The following is an 18,567-nucleotide window of genomic DNA, read 5'->3' on the forward strand; positions in this document are numbered from 1 at the left end:
TTGACGCACTCACATTTGCTCTATTTAAGTATATTTTCAGTGTTAATGCTGCTTAGAAACAGTCTGATCCCATCTTTTTAAAAAAATTATTAAGATGATGCTTCTGCTTATATTCTCACAACTTTCCTTCTTTATCTCTAAAGTCCAATAACATTACTAATTTTGCCTTCATATATGTCTTTTGGAACAATTTTCCCTAATACAACGTATCCCCTTTTATTATGAAAAATACTTTTCTCTTAATTTGAGAATGTTAGTTTTTTTAAGATTAAATGTCATATATACATATATGTAATATTTTGTGGAGTTTATTTTCACCTTTGGTCAATCTAGCTGCCATTTTTCTAATGTTTTATGATTTTTTAAAATCTCTTTTCTCTCTTTATTTCTATTTCATTTGTTTACTTTTCTGAATTTTATTTTTGATGTCACTGTATTGTACTCTGTCATATTTAGTCTCCCTAGTGCTCCTTTAAATTTTTTTTTTCTGTAATGATTTGCTTTTTCTCCCATTGCTTCCCTGAATTCCATTCCTATTTTATATCTTCCTGTTGGCAGGAATATCTTGCCTGAGTCTTGGCAATTTCTGCATTGATGTCTTCTTTTCATAGAGGTAATTAAATCTTTCCACTCATGGTGAAGTGTTTGTTTTCAGTTATCGGTGACTCTCAGACAATATTTCTCCTGTGAATTTTCTTCATTTACAGTTGAGTTTTGCTGCTCTTTTCTACATTTTTTTTCTCATAGTATCTTTTGTATGAATTCTGTACCTACATATATAAAATGGGTTGGAATTTCCTAGAAAAATTATAGGGATGTGTAGAGGGAATCTTTGGAATGACCAGGATAGGTTTTACAACTCAAAATCTCCTTCCTTTGTTGTTGTTTCCTTCAGTAAGTTGGCTCTGAATAACTAAACCTCCTTTGCCTCTCATAATCTACTTGGGTCCAAGAATGTTCCTACTGAGCTTCTCTGTTTTCTTTTACAACTTATTGTTACCAAGGAATCCAACCCCAGTCTTCCCATCACCTTTAGCAGGTATACATTTTGCTGCTGCTTTGAGACATTCACCACCTCAGCGCTCCCTGGGTTCTTTCTATGCCTTTCTCAGTGCTCGAGCTCTGTCTATGACTCACAGTAGGGACCCTCCACTGCTAGGAATTTAATTCTGAGCTTGGTCACAGTCAGATTTTATTTTATTTTTTGGTTCTTCCTGTTCTTTTAATGTTTCCTGTACTCACATCCCTTACATCTTCCTGCACAGCACTGCTAGTCTTAGCCAACTTTTGATAGCACTTACCTATAATTTGGAGCTCACACTTTTTTATTGGTTTTCTGAAAATGAAGTTTGGCTTTCTTCCTTATTCTACTTGTTGCTCTGTACAATTTTCAAGAAACCATATGGTTTGGGATTCAGAAGTAAACCACTACTATGTGCCTATTGAAATTTCATTAGTTTAATTTTAAAAATCTAATTAAGTTAACCATGTTGTCTTGGCTTTTGTTTCACCTATTCCTACTCTTACCTTCCCCTTCCCTTCCCAGATAATGAAGATAGACTTTTAGACATTTGCAGCCCCTCACCTATAAGGTGAGCAGCAAGGAGAAATGGGATTATATGCCCACCTCTTATGTGGAAGCCACAAGAATGAGGGTCTTCTCCTTCATGTGGCCACTGCCTTGACTATTTCCACAGAGTCAACCTGACCCCACTATTGCCCAGCGTTTTCCTGGGAGCCTGGACTGTTTTAGGATCTGATACAGGGAAGAACCTAATTCCACTTCTAATCATTTATAGCAATGGCTTCTGGATAAATCTTAACAAAGCACAAAATGCATACTTAAACAAAATGAGATTCTTAGGAAAAGGCAAAAGGGCAGGAAAAGTGACTGAGACTGGGGCTTGAGCAAGATGGGTCAACCCCAGGAAACCTACCTCACCTATGAGCAAGGCAAGTGCCAGTGGCCTTGGACTCACAGCTTTTCAAGTAGAATTTGTATTAAGAGCATTAGATTCGTTTAATCTCTTTTGGGTTGGAACATACTTATTAGTTAGATAATCATAGGAGCTAGGTGTGAAACTTTGTATTCGAGTCTGGAAGCTTTTAGTCAGCTTCCAAACATATTTGCAAGGCTCAATTGTTTGTTAAAAGTGAGTTATGCACAAGGAACACTTGTTAAGCATTAAGAGAGACCATATTCTAAGTTTTGCTCTCCAACTAAGGAAGAAAGAGGAATTAACATGTTTTGGTGACCTATTATGTGCTCGATGCTTCACATATGATTTATATTTAAAATTTCACAAGCACCCTGGGAAGTAGGTACTACTGTTTTCATTTGTATGAATACAACTGAAGCTCAAAAATGTTAATGTGGTTAAGGTCACAGGTAAGAGACATCTTAAATTTGGACCCAGATTTTTCTTATTCCTAATGTCAGCCACACATATGATGCCTCATGTTGGGGTATTCTTGAGTGTTCATTCAAACTTTAAAAGCCTGTTTCCTCATTTGTAAAGTGAAGGTCTTGAATTAGGGCATTACAAAGTTTCCCTCAACTCTGTCAAGAGTTGACAATATCCTTCTAATTTATTGTATCAATGAGGTCAACCTCCCATTTTATTTATTTTTATTTCCTTAGGTGAAAAATGACAATTTATAGAGAAGGAATTTCAGCAATGAGACGTTTATAAAAGATTTACAATAATCCCCAAACTTTAATTCTTATATATTTAAGACCCATCCATCTGTCTTTCTGACTAGCTATCTTTTTTGTAATTTCAGAATCCCTAAGCCTACAGCCACATCAGTGCCAGAGAAACATCTTGAAATGTTTAAATTGTGCTGAAAACTGAGGTTAAAACTGGGACAACCAACCAATTAATCCGTCTAATCACATTCTCTAGACTATTTCAAGGAATAGGATACAGTAAGAAAAAAACTCAGGTGATATTGATTAACCTTGCTTAAGAACAATAATTCAAAAATACATGTGTGTCTTGACAGCAGGCATGGCCTATAAAATGGATCCTTTTACCAGTTGCAAAATTGTAATACCATTCTATTCCTAGATTTTACCATGGTTAAGGGATGCATTTCTGCAGTAATAATGACTGCTGATGGCCTCAACAGAACAAAGTTTTTTTTTCCCAGAGGTTCTTTTTACTATGTGTCCTGTGGAAGGAAACATGAGGGGAAGAAATTAGTGTTTTTAAAAGCTTGCTTCCTTATGCAATTGGCTAACCACGACTGGGTTTCACTGCCCTTATACAAGAAGTAAGGCAATTAAAGAAATATGCAGTTACAAAGTGGCGTTTAATCAAATTTCCATCATCCTTGGAGTGAATATTTCCAAACCCACAGCTCCTCTCCTTTACCCCTTCCCCCAGAGACAAGCCAGTAGTCCTAAGTACTGGTGAGATAGCTTTTATTTCAGTCAAGATGGCCCAGCCACCATGTTTTCTACTTTCTTCCAAATGCGTCTTATTTGAAACACTTAAATTCTTTCAGAGTGACTCTGGGAAGAATTTGGACTGAGAGTCTGGAGGAATGCCTCTCCCCCCTTCCTCCCAAACCTATCAGTTCACCTCTTCAGCATCACCCTAGAGCTCTGAGGAACACAGTTTGGAACCCTTGCTCTAAAGCAGTGAATGCCCATTAGGGCCATCTGGGCAATGTTTTAAAAGTTTCGATGCCTGGGCCTTATTTCCAGAGACTATGATAGAAGTGACCAAGGGTAGGACATGGGCATCAGGAATTTTTGGAAAGCTCCCCAGGTATTTTGAAAGAGCAGCTAGGACTGAAAACTATTGGCCTGGAATATCACTGAGAGGTCAGAGCAAGTATGGACCAAATCTTAACTTCGCTTCTGACACAAATGAAGAATGACCCCAAGCAGGGATGATCCAGAGTATAGCTGCTTGCCCTAATAGGTCTCTGGCTTCTTTGCTCCAGATAGGACTTGTCTGAGCCTTCCTTAGGGGCTTTGTTTCCCAGAGTATTTACTCCATGGAGTTCCTCTCTGGGTAAGGAAATTAATTGTAAATGGTTACATAAATGAAATGCTTCCAAAGCTAACACTATTTTCAATTTACACACTTAGGGTTGTTTCACAAATAAATCTTCCATGAGTTTCATCCAAATAAGTTAAGCAATAAGAGTAAAACCAATACTTTTGAATGAAAAGTTAGGGCAGTGTAGCCTAGAATTTCATGTGCTGAGATAAATGGAACATTGAAACACTCTCCTTGGAACATTTTTTTATAGTAATGTCAAGGAGACAAGATGCCTAGATTAAGTCAGGTCTCCTGAAAATCCTGACCACAGACATTAGAAAAATATGGACATCTGTAAGTAAGGTGAGAGGCAGTGCTAAGTTAGCTTGGTGATTTGCAGAATTTATTGGGAATTGAGCCTGGAGAGACACTTGTCTGTGACTTAAGGGAAAATAAAGCTACACAAATGCAATAATAATAGAAGTCTATGACACTTGCTCTGCAGGTGCCTTCTCTTCCTGTTGGAACTCTGCCATCAGCACTCAATGGGGTCTTCTGGTTAGATCTAACCAGTCTCTACCTCAGACCTGTGACTCTGCATGTCTTCACTCTTCGGCAAAGGAAACTTTCCTAGACTTTTACTCTTTGTCTCAGAGGAACAAAGGGGAATTGATCAGGTGTGTGGGTGTTTATATAAAGCAGTTTTTGCCTACACATTGGGGAGAATCAAGTCTAAGTGATTATGTTTGCTTAAACAACCTTTTTTTTTTTTTTTTTTTTTAATAATCCATCTGCTGTATTTCTGGCCCAAATGGTAACTAGTCTCAAAATATTTTATGAGTTGGTTTTGTTTTTATTACTTCTCAATTTTTAAATATTGGGAATTGTATGACTATAAAGAATTTTCCTTTCCTTTCAATTTTCTCTACTCGATTCCTCTGCTCAAAAGTGCTATGAAGTAGGAAAATGGCTTGACATTCAACTAACTCTGATGACAGCCTTCTCTGGAATGCTGTGCTGTGTTGTACTGTGACTTCCTTGGAATTCAATCCCTGTTCACCAATGCTCCCACTTATTTTAATATCCTATGTTGGAAAAAGTGGAAAAAGTAAAGCAACTCAGTAGACTCCTACTGAGCTGGCCTTTAAAAAAATAGTAACAGGAAAGAAAGATGTTATGTTTAGGTTTAATTTGATTAATATCAATTGTTCAGTTGAGGGATTAAAAGAAGCAATGATTCAAGGAAGGTGTTAGAAGAAACACTGCTGGGGCTTTAGCCCTTGGGTCTCCCCCACCTGCCACTGTGCTGAGAGTAGTTCTCTCTGACCCAGACTCCAGTTCCCATCCTGTTGCTTATGAACCTGACTTCTCCAGGTCTGCCCAGACTCTTTGAATTAGTGACTGGACATTTTACTTGGCTTCTCCCCACTCCTTCAGCTCCATGCACCGAGCCACATGGCAAGGAATGCCAGATCCCAAATCCGACATGGAATCTGAGAACTCTGTATTATTCCAATACCTCAGTGTCCCACTTCAACTTTTATTTTGTGGTAGTGAAGGGGGACACATAACAATGGCTAAATTCTCAAATATTCATTTAAAACTTAATGTAAGTATGGAAAATAAGTGTACTAGAATTATAAGGCAGTGGCAAGATATCCAAATATCATAGAGGTAGGGGCCATCTTTGCAACCATGAGAGTCACAGCTGTCAGCTGTGTGATGCAGGAATAAGTGGTAGCCTGCCCACTCCCCTTCCTACTCTGCACTGCTAGGGATTTCCTAGCAGGAATGCACTGAGTTGCCTGATATGAGCTGTGGAAATTGCCCGCCATTGGTATCTACCTTCAGTAGTCTTCTCTCTGTGTCCCGGGAAGCAGAAGGCAGAGCCACAGCATCTGGTGATGCAGTGTGCTCCCAGCCCCAGAGAAGCGAAAGGGGCATGAGCCAGTCACCTTTTGAGGGGCTCCTCAGGAAAGATCAGTCCTTCTCAGTGTCAGCTAGAGATTTTAAAAGTCAATGACAGGAAATGCACAGTAAGATGAAAAGGTTCAAGGAGTCTCTCTACTTATGCCATTCAGGCTGCATTTCTTAGCACATCCCTCAAAGTAAGTTGCTGTGTATAAAAGGTGAGGGTGGGGTGTGGCGTGGTGAAAGAAAGGCAACATTAGAATAGAGATTTAAATTTTAATCCTGGTAAAAGGAAGAACATTCAAAGGGCAGAAAAAAGCCTCTCATTTTGTGCATAGAATTATTATGTCAACAAAATCCAAGCATGCATTGATACTGGGTGCATTACATTTAGGCTTAAACCCAGAATTGTGAAATATGGTGACTTTCAGGAAATATTTATTTTTAAAATGTGCATTATATAGGAAATGAAGGAAGCCCAAACTAACCAGAAAAAAAAAAAAAGGAGGAAAAGAAAACTACAGGAGTATAATGAACAAAACTGTTAAAGAAAATAAAGAAAAACAAACACAACTTAAGATTTACTGATGTCTCTGACTTGAATGGCCTGTTTCAATCTCATTTCAGTTGGGCAGTTTTCCTATTCACACAAAAAATCAGGCCATCTCTGGTAACATCCTCTGAGAAAACTCAGAATGCCAAGAGAAAGGACTGAAAGAAGAAAAACCAAAGCCAAAGCCCCATAGAATGAGGACCAGAGCAAATTTTATGATTGGTTCCTTTCAAGAAATGCAGAAAGAAAACCTAATACTATCTACTGTAATACAACATCATTTTTCTTATGAGGATTTGGCTATCTGCCTTCTACCAGAGCATCTGAGTGTTCCTTTTCTGAGAAGTGCCCGCCCCATTCTTGCCAATGGTCTAAAATATTTACTTTCAACTAACAAAGTAGTTTCATATGGACTACTTCCTAGGTGAGGCTGTTTTTTGAAAGTGTGCTTACTCAGACTATTATCTGCAAAATGTGTAACAAAGAGAGCTCTCTCTACCTCAGTACCTTATAGTTAACATACTAAACAGAGTATGCTGCACTAATATTCCCCCAAAGCTCTAACCTCTGGAATAAAGGAAAACAAACGCCAGTATCAGAATGATAAACAAAATGAGCAGAGTGCTCAGAGGTAAAGTAAGACTCATAAATTACTGTTACTGATTTCCCGGATGGACGAACAAGGTCTTTGGCAATTACTTTGCCCTACTCTGGGAAATTTCCTGAGAAGTTCCCTATGATTGTCATGGTCTGGGTCTCATTACCCTGCCATTCTGACCGCAGTTAATGGACTGGGGTGGACATTTGAACCAGGGCTGTCATGTAGCTAAGGGCTTTGGAAATGGCCTAGCCTGAAAGCTCTACTCAACAGTAGGGCTAGTGGCCGACTGAACAGGTTAGAACCTCTTTTTGAGACTCTGAATATGTGACAGAGAGAAAGTCAGTTTGGGTGATTGGGCAGAAGAAGAAAGATACCCAGAAAAAAGGTAGTAAGCAGAAGCCATGAGGTGGCAAAAACTACAAGGCAGCAGAAGTACTGAGTGGAGAGAAGAAAAAGAAAACTAGAAAAATACAGGTAGCTGCAAAGGAAATATAGGCAGAGAATAGTTGAGTCACCAAAATGGCAGAGGACTAAAATAAGCAATCACATATACCTGCTGCTGAGGTGACAAGATATACTGAATATTTTTCCAGTTTCTGTTCTTTTATGAGACCTAGCTATTCTTGTGTTCCAGGATACACTTATACTACATTATGACCTGACATGAACTCAGTCCACCTAACACAGCTTGGCTTCATGATGAATACCTTTGAAATATTTTCTATAACATGGAATTTTATATCTAATGATTTGATTACTTATTAAATGCTTGAATTTTGTAATCACAGTTGACCTCAGAGTAGCAGGAATAAACCTTCTCCTGAAACTTTCTACACTCACATAAATAGATAGTAGGGGAATTTTTTTTCAATAAAATTATGGGGTGAATTCACTGCCTATTATTTATTGATAATCAGCTATTTTCCTGTTCAGGATCCTATTGCAGTTCAAACCTTGTTATCGCAGACTTGTGGGCAACCAGATGTTTTTATAGTACTGGATTTTCAAGCACTAGTAGTGAATGCTGCTTGAAATAAGAGGCTTCTTCTTAAGTAGGGGGAGTTAGGGTAGGAGGGGAAAGAGTAGGAGTCTTTGATTTAGAGACGAATGCAGATTTAGAGATGAATGTCCTCTTCTGGACACAGAGGAGGAGCAAAAGTGCATAGCTGTGCAAAAAGATCTTCAAATCTTTTCACAAGCATACACACATATATCCTGTTGGTTCTGTTTCTCTGGAGAACCCATAAATCCAATACAGTTGTTGTCATTTTCGTTGAATTATCTCAACACTGCAAAATAAAATGCCACTGACCCTGACTATTACAGTGCAAATTAACTTTCACCCTTTGGCACAGTAAGGTCTTTGGACATTTCAGAAAGTGGATCTGGTTGATTTAACACCTACGAGACCTTCACAAAGGCTTTAAGTCTAAACCCCGAGCTCCTGCTACATTTCTCACTGGATGGAAGCTTAAGTGCCAATTGGCTATTGTGCCTTACATCACATCCTTGGACTTCCAAGGAAGAGAGTACAAGTTGTTAGTAGTGGTGTTCTGCAGTTGCTGGCCATAATGTCATTTCATAGCACTTCTAATAATAATAAAATTGAAAGAGTAGATTTAATAACCATGGGTAGGACTGAGAAAAAGTGTAATTCCAGTTACAGGAGTTAAGTAAGAAATCCATAGATTCTATGACATAGAAGTAGAGTCTAAGTTTTTATCTAACAAATTTCACACTGTTTATCAAATGAAAGTCCTTATTTTAAGAGAAAGGTTTGCACATTGAAGAGTGTGCTCTTCAGTCTATTTTGTGCCTTCAGTTGCAGAAAGTTGACACCACCCTGGGAAGAAAAGCATGTGGCTTTCCTCACCTCATCTTCCTTCCTCCAGTCAGCTAGAGTTGCTTTTAGAGGTGAGAAGAGCTCCGGTGCAGGCAGGGAGGTTGGATAGGCCAAACTTGAGGCCACAGAAATAAACATTGGCCACCATAGAAATTTAAACAGCCGTCACAATGGCTCCTGCTTTCCATGCTGGTTGTCGGATTACTGTCTCTCACCTCCCAATCCACTCTTCATGGCTCTGCTTGGGATACTGCAGCTAGTTGTTGGAAACATTTCTCCTTTGCCAGTAGAAAGTGCTGGAGAGGCCCTGCAGGAGGAAGGGGCTTCCCTTCCAGGGAAGGCTGCCAAAGTATCTGAGTGTACCATTACAGGAGGAAGGAGCTTCCCTTCCTTCTTTTCTTGGTTTGCCCCTGCAGCTATCAGTGACCAGCAGCACATGGGATACCCAGTGGTGGCCCCTTTCCAGCTTACCAGTTCTTTCCTGTTGGGTCCTTGTCCACCAGATGCAGACCAGCAGCTATAGACCAGTTTTGCCCCAATCCAGTGAAATTCTCCACCATCCTTTAGGCCATAACCATACCTTCTCTATTGAGTTCTGGACCCCTGCCTTGAGAAAAGGGACCCCTTAAAGTTTGTTCCTCCTTTGGGCACACTCTCTCTCAGCTTTCAGGTATTTTAGTGGTTTTGTTGATTTTTTTTTCATTTATTCTTAGTAGTTAATCCCCTGGGTCAGTTAATAATTTTTATATTGAACCTTCCCTGTTCACATTAGTCTATGGTTTCTGTCTCCTCACTGGGCCCTAATTGATATGCCTTCCAAGTCCTGGCACTCCCATCTAACAAAGAAAGATTTGGATATCCCTGTTGGAATAGCAAATTAGTGCTTCTGAGTACAAATCTGTGTTGGTGGTTGAAATTCTTTGGCTAGAGAGCTGCCCATTCTAGGGTGACTCAGGAGTTTTTGGCTTCTAAACACGTGAATTACAGTTATAGACTCAGTCAAGCAATTTTGTGCAATCAGATAAGATGCAGGATAAAAAAAATATGTTGTATTTGATTTGCTTGAGTCCTTCTGTGCAGATGCAATCCTAATCTTAAATGGGCCACTTTACTGAAATAAAAATGATTCATCTCTGCCATTTGGGTTCCCTTCTGGGTTGTATCCCTGAATTCTTTTGTCCTTGAGTTTATGCTTATGGCATTCACCACTTAGATTCTCTCCCTGCCTTAGGCCTTCTCATTCATATTGCTTCATATAAACCTTTCCTTTCAATTATATCATTGATTTTATATCACTCACCAAAAAAAATCATTGCTCACATTATTTAAGGTAAAATTTCAATATATACTATTAAAAGTAAAAGATCTCATTTTTGCTTTCCAAAATTAGGATGCTTCCAACAAGTAGAATATGTTCCGTATTAAAAGCAGTATCTTTTAACCTGAAGATTAAAGGTTCAAGTTTTACAAGCCTTTTTATATCATATATTTTTCCATTTAAAATTTTCTCTTACTATAACAACACCAATGATGTGATGTTTTTAAAGAAAAATGACAAATTACCTCTGTGCCATTTGGAGCAACCAGCCTATTATCCTAATGGTAAAAACCTTTCCCTGCTTTGTTCAGCAGAGCTTGTGCAAAGGCAAGCGGTTGTAAACACTGTCAGTATTTAGAAGCCAAGGATGCTCTCTTGGAGGGAGGGATTTTGGAAGCTCCATCCATCATCCTTAATACAGATTTAACTAGGAAAAACACCATCTGAACGTCAGGATAACTACAGCTCAAAGAGATCTCACTCTTTTCATCTGAAAAAAACAAAAAACAAAACACAAAACACAAAAACCCAGACAGGCTAAAGAATTCTCTCAGGGTCACACAGAATATCCGAACAGATTTGGACCTTATCTTTTAACCTCCAGTACACTGCACACTGCACACTGCACATGGTTACATGAGAGCTCATCTGCTAATACTGGATCTGAGCGCCTTATGGTTAAATTACTTTTAAAGGACAGCCTTATAAAATTTCTTGCCAAGCCTGATTTAAAATGATCAGGCTTATCTCTAGTTAGCTTCTCCAATAATAAAACTGCTTTCTCATTAAGGTGTTTGGATATCATGAAATGCATTTTTGGTAACTAAAGAGGTGTTTTTAGATCTTATACCAGAAAGAGGTACAATTGTTTTTCCTACATGCCCTTATAATAAACAGACAACTATATACACCCATTAAGTAGCTGGTAAGCTCTCTCATACTTCATCTAAGCCAGGGGTTCTTAACCAGGGGTTTGAATTTAAATTTTTTAAAAAACCACATTATTTTTGTGGGAATGTGTTGGTATGGGTGTGATATATTTATAAAATAATACACAGTATAGTGTGAACTTAGTAAGGGGTCCGCGGTTTTCATCTGATCGGCAAAGGGGTCCATGGAACATAAAAGGTTAAGAACCCCTGATCTAAGCAAATCCCTTCAATTGAATTCTCTTTCTCTGGAACCAAGACAGAGATGATGAGTTCTGTGGAAGCCATGGCATAAAGGTGCTCAGTACTCGAGAAGGATGACGATGGTGTTCTGCGTGTTTGCACAGTCTTAGAAGGCAACCAGACAGAATTCACAGCCACCGAGTTCTATTCCTGACTCTGAAATGCCCTGTAAGCAGTGGGCTGCTACAGTCAGGGCCCAGCTTTCACTGACCTTGCCCTACTCTATAAAACAGACTCTGTAACATTTGACAACTGCCTCCTCTGGGGAGAATTTGCAAGGCTTGAGGTAATGCTGCCAAAGGCCCAGATCTTTTAACCAAAAGCTACTAACTATAAGCAGAGTATCAATAGGTAAGTATTTGGTTATCAGACATAACCAAAGCCTGACCCTTCATCTGGGCCACAATGCTCCTAAGTGGGTCATATCATTCCCACACGAGTAAGAGCATTTTGCTGGAGAAATTAAAATAATTAAGAGAGAGGAAATCAGGCCTTTGAAGAAAGGAACAAATACCAGCTGACAACCCTTCTGCCCAAGAACAGAATAAAGGTGACTATGGCAGTTTGAGGCTTTTATGGACTCCAGAAAAATCATGTCCTTAGAGCTAATCCATTCTTGTGGGTGTGGACCTATTGTAGGTAGGACCTTTTGACTAGGTTACTTAAATTAAGGTGTGGTCCAGTGTAGGTCTTAATCCTCTTACTAGAGTCCCTTATAAATGGGTTGAATTCAGACAAACTCGGGGAAGGCGAGAGGAAGACAGACCATGAGGCAGCAAAACCTGAAAGAGAAGGGACAGAGCAGCGGAGGCCACCATGTGCCCTGCCATACGACGGAGGAGTCCAGGTTCACTGGCGGCTGGTCCTTGGGAAGAAAGCATCACCTAAGGATACCTTGATTTGGATATTTTCACAGCCTCAGAACTGTAAGCTTGTAAGCAAATAAACCCCCATTATAAAAGCCAACCCATTTCTGGTATATTGTCATTTCAGCATCCTAGCCAACTAGAACAGTGCTGAAATATTCCCTTCACAGATAAGAAAGAATCTGGTATAGGGAATGGAAGATTGTCTTTATCCAATGCACTGGAAAACTGACATGAATTCACTTGACATCAGAGAGGTTGGAAAGACATGAAAAGTTTAGAGAAGGGATATTTGGAAAGCAGATGTTGCATATGTTCTTAATTATATCAAACAGACCTGATTCTAACTTGTTGAAAGCTGTCCACTGTTGGGAGGTCATGTGTCTTTAGAAGCTGACTTAACTCTTTCAAAGGCAAAATGTGCTTTTTGAAAAGGAGCCATACTGAGAGGATTTTTTCTCCTTCAGCTTTCTGTTGAGATATGAATCCATTTCCTCTCTTTCATTCACTCTCCATGTAACAATTCCACCTAAGTTCCTCCTCAGTCTTTCCCCTTTCTCTTTGGCATAGAAAGACCTCTTGTCCTATTTTCCCACATTATATTTCCCTTCATTCTCAGCTAAAACCCCTAGGCCTCATGGAAGGAATTTGTGGAGCTCTTAAATGTATTGGGCAGGGTGAGGAAACTTCTCAGGACTCCTCCCCACTATGGACGCGTGCTCATCCCAACGGCCTGAACCAGTTTCTTTCGTTCCTTCTTCCTCCTTCCTCTCCTGTTCCCTCTCCTTTTCCCTTCCTCTTTTCCTTGGTGCCTTTTTCCCTTTCTTTTCTTTCAACTAATTTTTGCTGAGCACATACCAAGGACCAGGTCCTGTGTTAGGCCTCCCATGTCCTGTGTTAGACCCCATGTGCTCCTATTGGCACATCTGCATTTGCTTTCAGCTTAGTGTTTTCCCACTGGCTAGTGGGACCTGGGGGTGGGGTGTCCTGGCAGAGGATCACATGTCCCTAGAATATTTTTCGTGAGACTTCCAATAGACTTAGCCACCTCTGGAAAGGAACATCATACGATATTTGTTAGCAGTAAGCCTGAGGTTAATGATACTGCTAGAAGATTATCATTTACACTGGTTTCCTTTTCTACTAGAGAAACCTAGTTCCTTTATGTTTCTCTGATTAAAATGAGCATAATTAATTATTCCTTCCAAGTCCACAAGGGGCCTGACAGTGAATTGGACTCTGCACTCAGAGCCAAGAAAAGACAGTAAGAAAGACGTGAAGGATCCTTCCATGTCCCTACTACTCTAACTGGGTGGGTCTCCAGGTCAAGAGTATTTACATTTTTGAGCACATTTCAGATGAGCTCTGATCTTACATGTGTGTCAGAGGGTAATTCCAGATTCTCAGTAACAAGGCTGTAAATGCCTCCACTTCTCTCTTTACTGTTCTTTACTTGATATTTTTTGCTGTTTATCATCTCTTTTAAAGCATGAGAGGATATACTATGAAATGGAAAAATGTCTATAAACATGTCCAGAAAAATAAAGAATTTCTTTCACTAGTTGTGCTAACGTATCTTTAGGATTGAGGCTCCATTTAGCCCTTGAAATTATTTTCCTCTTCAGATGTCTAAAACCTAACAAGCATCCTTAAATGCAGAAGAGTCATGTTTTAATTTCCACATTATATGATTTTTCAAATTATCAGTCAATGTTCTGTTGGCATGAGGATCTGCAAGCCTGGCTTTACCTAGACACAGTTTGTATTTAATATTATATATTCATAGTAAGACAGTGGGATGGACTTGGACAGAGGTCAGGGGAGTCATTCTCTAAGCAATCCGACCATCTTCATCAAAGAGAGAATGCCCTGCCAATCAACAGGCCAGGGGGCTGCTGGCTAGAAATTTAACAAGATACAACTGCCTACATTTACATAGTTCGACTATTTGCTTTTCTTTGACACAGCAAATATTCTTGAGGTATTGTCCATAGAATCGGTTTAGTGAAAAATTATTTTTCTTTTTGAACTACTGATTCAGTATCTTGGTTGTATTCTGCCATTTTTTTAAAAATCTTTAGCAATATGATAAATTCACTGCCCTAAGGTCAGACAACCTGGATTCCAATTTCAACCACATGATTTCAGTCATGAAATGGTAAAAGTGATAACAATGAGTACAAAAAATATTTCCTTTAGATTGTGTTTTCAATCTAGATTTTTTCCCACATAGACTGTTATTATCCAGTTTTGATCTTATTCTTTGGGGACTCAGTTTTCTTATCTGGAAAATGGTGGTAATAATTCCTACTCTGCTAACTTCACAGGGTTACTGCACAGGCGAGAGAGAAAAAGTACATAACATTGTATTTAGAATCACAAAACAACACATAATGCTATTACTCACATTTATATGAAGAGTCAGTTTGGCAACTTATAATAATGTTAAAGACCAGGAGAGAGCAGAAGAATGAGACTACTTAACTGGTCAGTTGTGAAAACCAGGAAGCAGCATACCTGGACCTCATAAATATCTCATAGCATACTTTCTAGATATTTCACAAATTAACAACACTAGGTTAATAGATATTGACCTGCAGCTTAAAATTTGAGTTTGTCCTGGACGATTCCAGATTGTCTGTCATACAGCAAGGCTAAAACCGTTCTTAGAGCATGTGCATTTACAAGAAGCTTTATTTTTCTCTTGGGAAAACATTGCTCTGGGATTGACTTTAACAATATTCTCTGAGGCAGCCAAAGATTTCTATGAGCAGAAAATGATTACATAAAGAAACTGGTTTCACAGGTTGCCCTATTTTTAAAAAACCATTATAATAACACTTCACTTCTATTTACCTTCTCAAAACATTTTCCCCAGCATGAAGTGTATAATCCATACACACCATGTGGTCAGGAAAATCTATAGGTGCTTAAACGCCTGGAAGCATTTCTCCTTGAGTTCACAATAGCTTTATCTCTGTGCTGAAATAAAATGCTTTTTGATTAGAATCCCTTCTCTTAGCTCCCAAAAATGAATACAGCTGGAACCTGCCCAATCAAAGCAGAATACCACTAAACCCAGAAAGAATCGAAGATTTTCAAAACATATTGACAGAACTAAAATGCATTTACCTGTGCAATTATGTCTATAATTTCTGAATAACTATGGCATCTTCTGACGTGGGACCGAGCCAAAAAGTCTTCCACCAGTCGCGTTCCAATGCCGTATCCCCTGTGGATAATGGAAAGTGTGTGGTCTGAAAATAACATCTGAGCAATTAGTAAAGTCCATCAGTATTTAAAAATGGATTCACCTGTTAGCACATACACAAATGGGTAACAAACTAAGCCAAATATGACAAGTATGGTAGGTTGACTCATGGTCCCCCACAAAGATACGTTCAAATCTAACTCCTCATCCTATGGGTGGGAACCTTTTGTAAACAGGACCTTCGAGGATGTTATTAGGCCAAACTGAATGCGGTTGGGCCTTAATGCAGTATGGCTGGTCCCTGTATGCAGAGGAAATTCAGCTGTAAGCACTCAGTAGAAACCAGAAGTCTGCAGAAACCAGAAAAGCAGACAAGGACAGGGAGGTTGCCATGTGGTGGAGGATTGCCAAATACTGCAGACTCTGGGCAAAAGTCATCCCTGTTAATACCTTGACTTTAGACTACTAGCCTCCAACACTGTGAGACAATAAATTCCTGTCATTTAAGCCAACCCAGTGTGTGGTATTTGTCATAGCAGCCCAGAAAACTAAGCCAACAAGTCAAACAAGCTGTTTGGCAGTGGGCTTCTTAACCCCATAAACCTTAACCTAGAAGCAGGGATTTAAGAACCCAGAAAATATTATCTAGTATCTTACAAGCAGAGGAACCTGACTAGATCAAGACTGGCCCAAACTCGACAGTATAAATTAAAACTAAGGTTTCTCACTGGCAACTGACTTTCTCATCATTAGCCATTGATAGGATCAGGATGAAGATCTTGCTAACTTGTTTTCTGCTACAGAAGTGGTTATTGGATGCTCACTCTTCTATCAGCCTAGCAATCCTGGTAGGAGGGTAGGCATGTCCGTGATGGGCCATGAAAGGAGTGGGAGAAGAAAACAGAGAAATCTTTGTTGCCAGTGCAGGTTTCAACAGTTAGGACTCTGAAGTTTACTAGAAAAAAAAAGCCAAGTCTAGAAAATTCATTTTTCATCCCAGAGAAATTGAATCTACAGGACGTGGGGTAAGGTATGGGGTAGCTCTACCTCTAGCAAATAGTTTGTGAAAAGTACCTGAAGTACAATTCTAAAAGCATTTTATGTGAGAATGCAACTGAGTAGGTAGCTAAAATGGCTGAGCATATGTCTTCAAGAAGATAGACTGAGAAACTACTAAATTGAAAACTAGTAGATCTGTGTTCTTCTGAGCAAAGAAATGTCAATCTTAGTTTTATAAGAACTTTCATCATTTTGAGGACATACGACCTTAGTAGTGAAAATAAAAAGGGATGTGACTGCTTTTGCCAGACCACTGGCACCAAATTGGTTTTCTAATTTCAAAACCACATGTATATAAACAAGTGAAATGATTTGGATGGAGCAAAAAGATCAACAAGATAAAGGCCCTATGGTACTGTAGAAACAATAATTCCTTCAGAGGGTTTACAAATGGGAAAGATTTTTGGTGACTGGGCAGTTGAGAGACTGACTTATTTGAGAGGAGACTGATTTACAGTCAAAGTGCTTATTACAATGTAAATACAATATAAGCCAAATAAAAATGCAAAATTTTTGAATTCCAGTTAGATAGTCAATTTATATTTCTTAGTGGATAGAATTATTCAATTTAGGTTGCATGACTCTTGAGAAAAATACTTTGTAAATCAAGCTAGGGAGCTCGCACTGAAAAGATTTTCAGAGAACAGAATGTCTGTCTACTTTGCTGAAATAGTTGTAGCAGGATTAAATGTTTCCAGTGTTTTCTAATCATCATCATGCTTATCCACTGGCATGGCTCTTGCAGAGAGTGATGGGAAGCTTGAATGCTATGAGCAATATAATACATATACATCTTGCCTTGATCTAAGGGTATGTTTCTGCAAAGTAGGTATTTTATAAATCAAATTAAAAATGTAAGATGCTCTCACCAGAAGCTATTAAAGAAATCCAAATGTGAATTATTTTCCTTAAGATAAGGCAGGCTACCAAAATTCATTCTTTAATATTTCATCCATACTTGTTCAAATGTGTACCCAATTAGCTAACCAAAGGTATGTTTTTTTACTAAAATAAAGGAGCTTCATTTTCTACAGCTGTTTCCCCAGACAATGTAAATACAATATAAGCCAAATAAAACGATGAAACTTCTGAAAATGCTGTGTCAGCTGTTCAAATGTGAAAACTAGCTTAAGCAGCCCCTACCATTCTCAAATAGTTCAGCTGAGGAAGTAACTGAAGAAGCCATCAGCAGTTGGGCAGTTTGGTTCTTTGTAAGTCTTCCTGCCTCATTAAGAAGAAATCCAAAACAAAGAACAAAAAAAGCCATATGGACCATGGACCAAAATAAAATAGAGCAATGAAAGGATAAAAAGGAAAAGAACTTTCCAAATAAAAAAAGGATAAGCATATGGAAAAGACATTCCTGAAGGGTTCAAGAAAAGGGTTCGAAAAAAGAAAGGTCTTTCAAGTTTTCAACGTTTCCCTCATGCTGTCCTTTTCTGTATTCCAACTGAAAATACAATGAACTCTTTTTAAAAACTCTGTTTAATAAACTAAATTTTCCTTTCAACCTACCTATACAGGAGGAAATCTTCTAACACAGTATATATTTTAAATCTTTGCCCTGTAGATCCTACATAATTCAAAGGTTTAATATACATTGATAGATTTTTATTGTTGGATAATAATTGGATGATAATATAATTATTTTGAGAAAATTACATTAAAATTAGCATAGGAGCAATCTCCTTTAATAAAGGAGAATGGTTTTATTTAAAAAGGAAGAAGTGGATTTTTCCATTAACTATTTTTTTTAGTAAAGCATCGACATGTTAAAAACTTTCAAACAGTGAAAACACTATGTAGTGAAAAGAAAATCTTCATTTTACCCATAATCCCCAGTCCTGCAGTTCTCCTGCTGGGCAGCTACTCTTAGTGGTTTTTAGCATATCCTTCCATAGCTGGTCTATGCCTATGTAAGCATATATATATATATATATATATATATTTCTCCCCCTAGGGTTTTTATTTATTTATTTATTTATTTAAAACTGTATTTTTTTGAAGATACATAGATCACAAAAAGTGTTACATTAAA

At 38.5% G+C, this 18,567-nt stretch overlaps 1 protein-coding gene across 1 annotated transcript in view; it reads right to left on the bottom strand.

Annotated features, from left to right (window-relative positions):
* Window positions 1-18,567, bottom strand: part of TRAPPC3L (trafficking protein particle complex subunit 3L) — a 43,006-nt gene that overhangs the window by 20,322 nt on the left and 4,117 nt on the right. The window contains exon 3 of the mRNA XM_058307320.1: window positions 15,392-15,491. Coding sequence (XP_058163303.1) covers window positions 15,392-15,491 — 100 coding nt within the window. The remainder of the gene's footprint in view (window positions 1-15,391; window positions 15,492-18,567) is intronic.

The sequence above is a fragment of the Dasypus novemcinctus genome, chromosome 11 (genome assembly GCF_030445035.2).
Source record: "Dasypus novemcinctus isolate mDasNov1 chromosome 11, mDasNov1.1.hap2, whole genome shotgun sequence".
Lineage (NCBI taxonomy): Eukaryota > Metazoa > Chordata > Mammalia > Cingulata > Dasypodidae > Dasypus > Dasypus novemcinctus.